Here is a 10,487-nt window from a genome sequence, read left to right as displayed (position 1 = left end):
AAGAGATAGTCTATAATAAAGATGTAAATAATGAAGAAGGGGCAAGGAGGAAGTAATATTTCGTTTCTACTGGAAAGGAATTAGGAAAGCAGCAGAGTAGTCTTGTCAAGTGAGGTTTCGGGTCCCCGCCCGCCACAGGTCTTGGCTCCGCCCCGTATCCCAAGACTCCTCCTTCTCGAGTGTGTGTGGGGGGGTGGCCTCTACCCTAGGCCTTTCAGTTTGCGCACGAGGGCAGGCCCGCCGTGAGGAGGGTGGGAGCTCCCGCAGCCGTTGACGGTAGGTGGGGTCGGTTTCGAGTCGGTGCCGAGATCTGGGTCCGGCCGGACGCCGAAAAGCGGAGAGGAACTTTCACGGTGACCCCCTACCCGGGTGCTTTTTCCCAGAAGGGAGCGCGCGCAGCCCGGGCTTTGGGGCAGGCCTCCAGGAGTGGGCGGTCCTGCGCGTGCGCAGTCCGTCTTCGGCCTCAGTCTTCGCGGGTGGCGAATGAGGCTCCTCCTTAGCTGGGCTGTATTCGGCCCTACCCTTTTTGGGGTCCTGAGCTCATCTGCGTGCAGCCGGTGCTTTAAAAATGAAAGACGGGCTAACGAAGGCCCTGCGGGAGTGGTGGATGGACGCCGGAGGGCGCTCCCGGGGAGGCCTCTGGCTGCAGGGCCTAGGTTTGCCCTCTTTGGTGACACAGGGCGTGTCCCCACCGGCTCGTCTGTTGGGTCTTGCTGCCCTCTGCAGGGTGTTGTAGGAACTATCATGAGAAGACTCCAAGGCCGAGTGACAGACCTTGGGGCAACTTCACTTTCTTACTCTTGAAAGACAACCCGATGAAGTTGGTTAACGTGGTCTTTGAAGACCAACTTGTGCTGGGGAAAGTAAAACCCAGGGGACTTAGATTCCTTCTCCCTCCAAGCTGGCGACGATCTCAGGCTCCAATTCGTTCTACCATTAAGAGGCTCTTGGTATGTTGCTGTCCAAATCAAGATCCTCCTGCCTCAGCTTCCTGTGTGCTAGGATCACAGGCATGCCTCCTCATGCCTGACTCACCGAGTTACACTTACCTCAGTCTAGGCTGAGTGGTAGGAGCAGCCAGCCTGGGTCTGGTGCTGAATGTTTTACACATTTTTATAGGGCCAGCTGTCCCTGACCACATTAAACAACTTCCTTTCCATTCAGACAAAACATCAACTTGTGGGTTTTGACCTTCGAGACTTAAGGAAGGACCAGTTAGGCCAATAAACTCAATTTTGGTGACTTTTAGAGTGCATGCCAGGATGTGCCTATAAGGGAAATTAGAGGGTTTGGCAACTTCATTTGTCTTTCTAATCTTTTCCAATGTCAACTCTTGCCCAGCGAAGACTCTTTAATCATTTCGAGACCAGCCTTCCCTGTTGGAACAGCACGTGATGGAAATGCCCATCTCTGCCCAGACGGTTTCAAGGCTGCTGGAATAACCACCATCTAGGCAGTCCCGTGTCACTCGAAATGCCCATATGCTTTTGAGAGCTGTTATTAGGCCATCTCATCACTGTGCAGATATCACACAGTGCACATACTTGAACCGAGATGGCAGTAATGCCACTAGGTCTGTGTGAAGTCCTTCTGATTATATACATTTATATACCACTAGTTAGTTACAGCCTAAATTAAGGATTGCCATGAGACAGCTTTGAAACCCAGGAAGATGGCTTAGACTGCGTTAGAAATGACAATCAGATTTAAACAGGAATTTCATTATTTTTTTTTTTTTGTAGTTTAAGTTTTCACCTCCTGGCACTTCCCTTCATTTTGTATTTATAGATAAAAATAATGAAGGAAGTTACCTTATCTCCACAGGAAAAATCAGTTCTGTCAGACAGACTTAGTTATTACAAATTTAACTAGTTTGAGGATACAACATTTTGTCAATGATTTTATTTTTATGTGCATTGGTATTTTTCCTGCATGTATGTCTGTGTGAGGATGTCAGATCACTGGGAGCTGTATTAGACAGTTGTGAGCTGCCATGTGGGTGCTGGGAATTGAACCCCAGACCTCTGGAAGATCAGCCAGTGCTCTTAACCACTGGACCATCTCGCCAGACCACAGCATCCTTTATTGGGGTAGAAATGTTGGTCTCTAAGAGTTCCAAGCTCTGCAGAAGGCATGCTGGTATTGTGGGGTTGTGCCCAGTTAGTGAGGTGGGACTGTCATTTACTCTGTGGTGTGAAGTATGCTGCCTGCTCTTTTGCTGAAAGGGACTGGAACATTTCTCTTGCTCCTTCTAACCCTTGGTGTGCCACTGTGTGTCTGTTACGACGCTGTCATTACTGTCGGCTCGTTACTAATGTGTTGGCGGTTGTGGGCATCTTCTATAACGCACGTACACACGAATTTTCCATAACTGTAGAGGATTAACTTGAACAGACTATGAGTAAGGGTTTCTATTATACGCAAGGGAAAGTATGATCAAAGTACATTATATATGTATGAAATTGTGAGAGGATAACTAAATTAAAAGTTCAAAATGAACCCCTGTTTTAGGGATTTTTTTCTTTTAAATTGGGACAGGGTTGCATGTAGTCCAGGCTGGCCTTGAACTCACTATGGAGGTTGAACTTTTGTTTGTTTGAAAATTTTAAAATTTCATTTACTTTTTAATTTTATTTATTCATTTCATATTCTCTTATCTGGGGTAAGCATGTATGTACATGTGTGCGTCACAGTACATGTAGAAGTCAGAAGACAATCTCGGAGGTGGTCCTCAGGCACCTCCTACTGTTTGTGTGAGATAGAGTCTCAGCCTAGAGCTTTGGTAAGTAGGCCTGGGTGTAGCTGTCCCCTTCTTGGCTTCTCCTGGGACTACAGGTGCATACCACCCCACCAGGCTTTTATGTAGGCAAGCGCTGCACCTGTAGAGTCATCTCCTAGCCCAACCTTGGCCCTCTCACCTCCTTCTCCCCAGTACTGGGGTTATAGGTGCACATCACCAAGTCTGCTTTAGGATTTTATGTTTGCTTCCAGATTTCATGTGTTTTGTATTCTTTCTTTCTTTTTTTATTATTATTAAAATCATAGCATGGATGGTGGTGGCACATGCTTTTAATCCAGCACTCGGGAGGTAGAGGCAGGCAAATCTCTGAGTTCAAGGCCAGTCTGGTTTACAAGGGGAATTCCAGGACAGCAGGGCTAAGCGGAGAAACTTCGTCTTGAAAAACAAAACAAAGGAAATATAGCACTTATTCCTGCACATGTGAAGGTCATTCTCTTCTCCACCACGGAAATCCTAGGAATCCAGCCCAGCTCATCAGGCTTGCCACAAGTGCCCTTTGCTACCGACCCATACTTTGCGTTTAGCAACCAAATAATTTAATTTAAGTGTCCTGACCCTCACATTTAGGACTTAAGTTTTATTTATTTAGCATTTTGAGACAGGGATCCTCTGTGTAGCCTTGGCTGCCTGGAACTCACTATAGACCGTGCTGGCACCACACTTGGGGAGCCACCTGCCTCTGCCTCCCAGGTGCTATAATTAGAGGCGCGTTCCACCACCACCCTGACAAATTTTTTTCAAGACAAGAATCATTCTTTTCCTTTTAAAAGTTCTGGGAAAGATAGCATTGACATATATGGGATTTAAGTAAAGATTCAATAGGATTGGCTTGGGTTCCCATATTCAATGCACCAATATGCTGAATTAACACTATGGAAGAAAGAGATCTGCCCTTTCCTCCCCTTTCCTTCTTTTTCTTCCTTTTTTTCTGCTTTTATATCAAGGTGCATCTGACTCATGTGTCCCCAGCCGGTCTGAGGATCCTGAACTCCCAGGCTCCATCTCTCAGTTCTGGGATTACAGGCATGCACCACCATACCTGGTAAAGACATGTTTTCTGTTCTTTAGGAACTTAACGTAAGAAATAATCCGATTTTTTAAAAAATATTTATTTATTTATTACAATATTCTGTCTGTGTGTATGCCTGCAGGCCAGAAAAGGGCATCAGACCTCATTACAGATGGTTGTGAGCCACCATGTGGTTGCTGGGAATTGAACTCAGGATTTTTGGAAGAGCAGGCAATGCTCTTAACCTCTGAGCCATCTCTCCAGCCCCCAATCCGATTTTTTTTTTAAATTGGTTTTTTGAGACAGGGTTTTTCTGTGCAGTCTTGGCTGTCCTGGAACTCGCTCTGTAGACCAGGCTGGCCTTGAACTCACAGAGATCTGCCTGTCTCTGCCTCCTGAGTGTTGGGATTAAAGGTGTGTACACCACCACCCATAAATATTCTGATCTTTAAAAAGGATTTTTTTTTGTTTTTGTTTTTCGAGACAGGGTTTCTCTGTGGCTTTGGAGCCTGTCCTGGAACTAGCTCTGTAGACCAGGCAGGTCTCGAACTCACAGAGATCCGCCTGCCTCTGCCTCCCGAGTGCTGGGATTAAAGGCGTGCGCCACCATCACCCGGCTTGTTTTTGTTTTATGTGTATGAGTGTTTTTCTCCTACATGCATAGATACTAGATGTGCAGTACCTGAGGAGGCCAGAAGAGGGCCGCAGATCCCCTGGAACTGGAGTTACAGATGGTTGTGAACTGCCATGTGGGTGCTGGAAATTCAACCCTAATCCTCTGGAAAAGCAATCAGTGTTCTTAACCTCTGTGCCATCTCTCCAGCCCCAGATTCTAAACTAATTTTAGGTCAGTTGTGAAGGGGTAGTTAAGCTGGCCATGTAAAGCAAGAGTTGTGCTTTTATGTCTGTTTTACTGGGGAGGGTTTTCACACGATTCCAGTGGAATCGTGAGTGGTCCTCTCGGGGGCTGAATATCCTGGAGCCCTGTGCTAAATTAGGACTTTCCTGCAGATGGAAGAACTAGAGCAAGGCCTGTTGATGCAGCCGTGGGCATGGCTACAACTCAGTGAGAACTCACTCTTGGCCAAGGCGTTTATCACCAAGGAGGGTTATGCCTTGCTGATTTCGGATCTTCAACAGGTGTGGCATGAACAGGTGGATGCTTTGGTGGTCAGCCAGCGAGCCAAGGTAAGATAGAAGTGTGAAGAGAAGGATCACTGTGGTGTGGTGTGCTGGCCAGAGGACATTAACATCCGTCAAACTATCTGTCTATACATTGGCAAGGAAGGCTGGATTGGTTTGAGGCAATTATAGACTGAACATCTCTATCCTAAAGATGCAAAAATCTGAAATGCTCTTAAATATGAGCTTTTCACATCCTCTATACTCAAGCACTCAAAAGTTTTAGATTTCAGATTTTGGATTTTGGGGTCAGAGTTGTGTAACTAATAAAAATTTATGCATAGATTCCAAAATCCAAGAAATTCAGAAATCTGAAACATTTCTGGGGGGGGGGCCGAGAGGTTCATTTTTGCATGAACAATAATACATATTCTCATCTATATTACATGATGTATTTACTATAGTAAATTCAGTAAGTTGATCTTGCCCAGGACAGAACCGTGGAGCAAGCTAGTTGATCTTTGCGACTCTTTTTCTTGTCTTCATTCTGCGCCGGTTCTTCCCCTTTGCTTCTCCTTCCTCTCCTGCCCGTTGTCTTCCTGGATTCCCCTTTGCTCTTGCCTTTAAGGAGTTTCTTTACCGCCCTCCCTCTATCTCTCTAGGAGCTGAACAAGCGCCTAACTGCTCCCCCATCTGCTTTCCTTCATCATCTGGAAGAACTGCTTCTCCCACTGTTTAAAGATTCTGCTCAGCAGGACGCCGCTCACCCCAGCAAAGCCGCTTTCTCCTGCGATCGAGTAGCAGAGACCCTGATTCTCCGGGTGCGAAGTGAGCTGTCTGGTCTCCCCTTCAACTGGCATTTCCACTGTGCTGCAGCTAGTTCTGCACAGGTAAGTGCAGTTTAGATATGGGTGCAGATGGGGATCCCAGCCACTTCAGATAAAGATCTGGGTGCCCTGATAGTTCCTGGGATTATTTTTTTTTCTTTTTTCTTTTCTTTTTTCAAGACATGGTTTCTCTTTGTAGCCTTGGCTGTCTTGGAACTCGCTCTGTGGACCAGGCTGGCCTTGAGCTCACAGAGATCTGTCTCTGCCTTCTGAGTGCTGGGATTGAAGACTCTACCACCACTGCCCAGCTGAAATTCTTTTCTAATAAGGGGGAAAAAATCTCCCTGACTAGACCAGAGGCTATGGGGATTTTTGACTGGTATAGTCTTGCCTTGCAAAAGGAGCAGGGTTTGGATCTTCACATTTTATTTGGTGACTTCATCCAATATTATTATTTTAATGACAGGGTCTCATGTATGCTAGGCTATTCTAGGATGACGTCATTCTTTCACCTGTGTGTTAGAGGTACACCACCATGCTCAGATTATGCAGTACTGAGGGGTCGAGCCAGGGCTTTGTGCTGGGCCAGCACTCTACCAATTGAGAGTTTTTCTTGATTTTATTTTATTTTTTATTTTTTTATTTTTTTTGAGATAGGGTCTCACTGTAACCCTGGCTGGTCTGGATCCCACAGAGATCTGCCCGTCCCTGCCTGATACCATACCCACTTTTCTTGATTTTTTTTTCTTTTGAGAGTCTCATTATGCAACCTTAGCTGCCCGAAATCACTGTATAATCCAGGCTTGCCTTGAGCTTGAAGCAATCCTCCTGCCTCAGCTTCCAAAGCTTGGGATTCACCATACCTGGCTTAAAGCAGAGGCTTTAATAGTTCCAAGCTGTGATTCAGCAAAACCACTTGGCTAACAGAGTGCGGTGTGACACTTTCCTGAGCTTTTTTCCTCCTTTTGTCCTTATGCTTTTCCTACAAGATAGATATTATTATTTCCATTTTTCAGAACAGGAAACCAAGATTGAAAGCCCAAAGCCATCCAGCTTATTCATGACTGAGCTGGAAATCGAACTCTGCATTAATCCAGTCAACCTCAAAGCCCTCTTTTACAGACCAGGAGGATCATGCCTTTCTCTTGCTTGTAGCTTTACTGCCCCAAGAAATTTTATTAGTAAATTTAAGAACAAGTAAATTTAAGAACTAGTAAAAAGAACTAGTAAATTTAAGAACAAGTTTTCATGCTGGGCGGTGGTGGTGCATGTCTTTAATCCCAGCACTTGGGAGGCACTGTGAGTTCGAGGCCAGCCTGGTCTACAAGAGCTAGTTTCAGGACAGGCTCCAAAGCTACAGAGAAACCCTGTCTCAAAGATAGAGTTTCAGCCAGGTGTGGTAGCATATGCCTTTAATCCCAGCCTGATCTATGTAGCATGTTCCAGGACAGCCAGAGCTACATAATAGAGAGATCCTGTCTCAAAAAACAAACAAATAAACTCAACAACAACAACAACAACAAAAGAACAAATTTTTAAATCTAGGCATGATTGCACATGTCTGTAAATATAGCACTAGGGAGATAGAGGCAGGAGAAGTATAGCACGAATAATAAAAACCCAGAGACAGACATCGGGGTTCAACCTGAGGATCAGAAGAGCAAAGCAGCCAGCCACTAGAGAGACCTTCTACCTTTACCAATGCTCAGACCAAAGGGGCGTTTCTGGATCAATCTTGTGTAGCCTAGGGTAGCCTTGAACTCACAGAGATCCATCTGCCTCTGTCACCAGAGTCCTGGGATTAAGGGCTTGTATGGCTGACTAGTATGACTGCTTTGCCTTCTGACCTTCAGGCTAGCTTTATTTGTTAAAATACAAATACTATACCATTATAGAGGACTGTAAGTTCAAGGCCATCCTCAGCTACATAGTGAATTTAAGTGTAGCAGGGCTACATGATACTCTGTCTCAAAAACCAACCAACTGCTGGGCATGGTGAACGCCTTTATTCCCAGCACTCAGGAGGCAGAGGCAGGCAGGTCTTTGTGAGTTTGAGGCCATCCTGGACAGTCAGGACAGGTACATAGAAAACCAAAAAGAAAAAGAAAAAAAAAAGAAGGAAGGGAGAGAAAGAAAAGAAAAAAAATCTGACTTTGAACTGTATTTAGTTTATCTGGTTTGAATCCCATCTTCATCTCTTTGAGGATTTGAAATAGTCTATAAAACTTAAACTGTAAGCCTTGAATTTCTTCCAACTATCTGCTGTAACTGATGGGAATGTAAAATAATACAGGCAATGTCTTAGGGTTTCTGTTGCTGTGAAGAGACACCATGACCACAGCAACTGTTACAAAGGAAAACATTTAACTGGGATGACTCACATACAGTTCAGAGGTTCAGTCCATTATCATCATGGTGGGACATGGCAGCGTGCAGGCAGATGTGGTGCTGGAGAAGGAGCTGAGGAGTCTCTTTTCTCCCCTTGAGACAGTTTCTCTGTGGAGCTTTGGAGCCTATCCTGGAACTCTCTCTGTAGACCAGGCTGTCCTGGAACTCTCTCTGTAGACCAGGCTGGCCTGAAACTCTCTCTGTAGACCAGCCTGTCCTGGAACTCGCTCTGTAGACCAGGCTGGCCTGGAATTGCTCACCATGTTTTATGTGGGTTCTGGAGCTACAAGCTCCAGAAGGTCTTTATAATTGTATGACGAGCACTTTACTGACTGATCTGAGCTATCTCTCCTGCCCCCCAACTTTTGTTCTTAAATTGAGCATACCCTACCTAATCCGGCTATTCGATTCCTATATACTTACTTAAGAGTGATCAAAGTACATGTCTGGCCAGGTAGAGTGGTATATGCCTTTAATCCCAGTACTCTGGAGGCAGAGGCAAGAAGAACACCCTGAGTTTGAGGCCTGCTTGGGCTACTTAGTGAGTTCTAGGCCGGCCAGAGCTTCACAGGAAGACCCAGTATCACAGAACAAGAACCAACTCTCTCACTCTCCTTGCCCACACAGAAACACTCAGAGATTTCTTCACAAATGTTCATTGTGGCCTTTTTATTTCATTTTTTTGTTTTTCTTTTCTTTTTTTTTTTCAAGACTGGGTTTCTCTGTAGCTTTGGAGCCTGTCCTGGAACTAGCTCTTGTAGACCAGGCTGGCCTCAAACTCACAGAGATCCATCTGCCTCTGCCTCACAAGTGCTAGGATTAAAGGCGTGCACCACCACCATCCAGCCATTGTGGCCTTTTAAAAACTTTATTTTATGGGTATGTGTTTGGCCTGTATATCTGTCTATGCATCACATGTGTGTCTGATACCTGCAGGGGCCAGAAGAGGTCATCAGACTTCCTGGAAATGGAGTTGCAGATAACTGTGAGCTTCCACATGGGTATTGAGAATTTTTAGAACCAATAAATAGTGCTTGCTGTATTCAGTAGAACTCAGTGATCAGAATGTTCTGTGGGTGGTGGAGGGTGCAGGTTGTCTAGCAGAGCAATCTACAAAACCTTCATTTTCTACTTCCCACTTCAAGATATAATCCACATGAAGTTTCCTATAGGTGATGTGAAAGTTTGGCACCAATAAATGAATGCAGATGGAGTCAGGTGGTGGTGGCGCACGCCTTTCATCCCAGTACTCGGGAGGCAAAGGCAGGTGGATCTCTGAGTCTGAGGCCAGCCTGGTCTACAGAGTGAGTTCCAAAACAGCTAGGGCTACACAAAGAACCCTGTCTTGAAAAACAAAACAAAACAACAATAAAAACAGCAGCAATAATAACAAAAACAAAAAAGAGAGACTATAGATATGACAAGGAACTTTTTTTTTTTTTTTTTGCTTTTTTGTTTTCTGAGACAGGTTTCTCTGCACAACAACCCTAGCTGTCCTGGAACTAGCTCTATAGATCAGACTGGCCTTGAACTCACAGAGTTCTACTGCCTCTGCCTCCCAAGTGCTGGGATTAACAGCGTGTGCCACCACAGCCTGGGGAACGTCTTTATTTTTAAAGTTTTTTTATTTTTAATTATGTGTATTTCTATGAGTGGGTTTATGTGCTTGAGAGACCAGAAGATCTCCTGGACCTGAGTTACAGTGGTTGTGGGGAACCAAACTTGGTGTCCTTTGGAAGAGCAGCAAGTGCCTTGAACCTCTGAGCCATCTCTCTGGCCTGCAAAGGACGTCTCGAGAGACCTTGAGTGCTAGAACTACTCATTTGTCACTGGTTTGTTTGTGGTATTGGGGATCAAGCCCAGGACCTCACACTTGTGGCTCACACTCTACCAGTGAGCTACACCCCAGCTAAAGATGTTCTCTGACGTTACCCAAGGCTGGCCTCCAACTCCTTGGGGCAGGACCACCTCAGTCTCCCAAGTAGCAATGGCTGCAGGTGTGCACCGTTGTGACTGACGTTCTGAGGAAACTGCTAAGGCCCATCCACAGGTCCTGTCCTGTAGTTAGCCCTCACATTTGTTGACTTTAATTGAGTTTCTTGTGAGCGCTTCCATCCTACTTTATATACAGAATTTCATAGTCATTCAGAGCCCCTGATTTTTTTCCAGGTGACACCAGGGGGCACTGTTTCCTCAATGATGCTTCTGGCATCCAACCATTTGAGACCTTTGAGAATCCCTAGCGATAGCTAGTCTCTTCGTGTATTATATAGTCCTACAAATTCAGACTGTTGTAAGTGGGGAGGCATCTGTCCTGGAGATTGGTGAACTCTAGTAATTT

General features: G+C 45.3%; 1 protein-coding gene across 3 annotated transcripts in view; it reads left to right on the top strand.

Moving 5' to 3' along the window:
• Positions 1-158: 158 nt before the first annotated feature.
• Nhej1 (non-homologous end joining factor 1) overlaps positions 159-10,487 on the top strand; it is a 95,532-nt gene continuing 85,203 nt past the window's right edge. Inside the window, exons 1-3 of one of the 3 annotated variants that reach the window (XM_075951713.1) lie at positions 159-276; positions 4,821-4,997; positions 5,594-5,821. In XM_075951713.1, the coding sequence (XP_075807828.1) occupies positions 4,821-4,997; positions 5,594-5,821 (405 nt within the window). In that variant the 5' untranslated portion in view covers positions 159-276. Of the gene's footprint in view, positions 277-356; positions 951-4,820; positions 4,998-5,593; positions 5,822-10,487 lie in introns of those variants that run through there. The other 2 variants (XM_075951712.1, XM_075951714.1) reach the window with 2 other exon arrangements.

This window comes from Microtus pennsylvanicus, chromosome 17 (genome assembly GCF_037038515.1).
Source record: "Microtus pennsylvanicus isolate mMicPen1 chromosome 17, mMicPen1.hap1, whole genome shotgun sequence".
Taxonomy (NCBI): domain Eukaryota; kingdom Metazoa; phylum Chordata; class Mammalia; order Rodentia; family Cricetidae; genus Microtus; species Microtus pennsylvanicus.
Note: the sequence above shows the minus strand (reverse complement) of the source record. Positions and strands in the feature narration are given on the sequence as shown.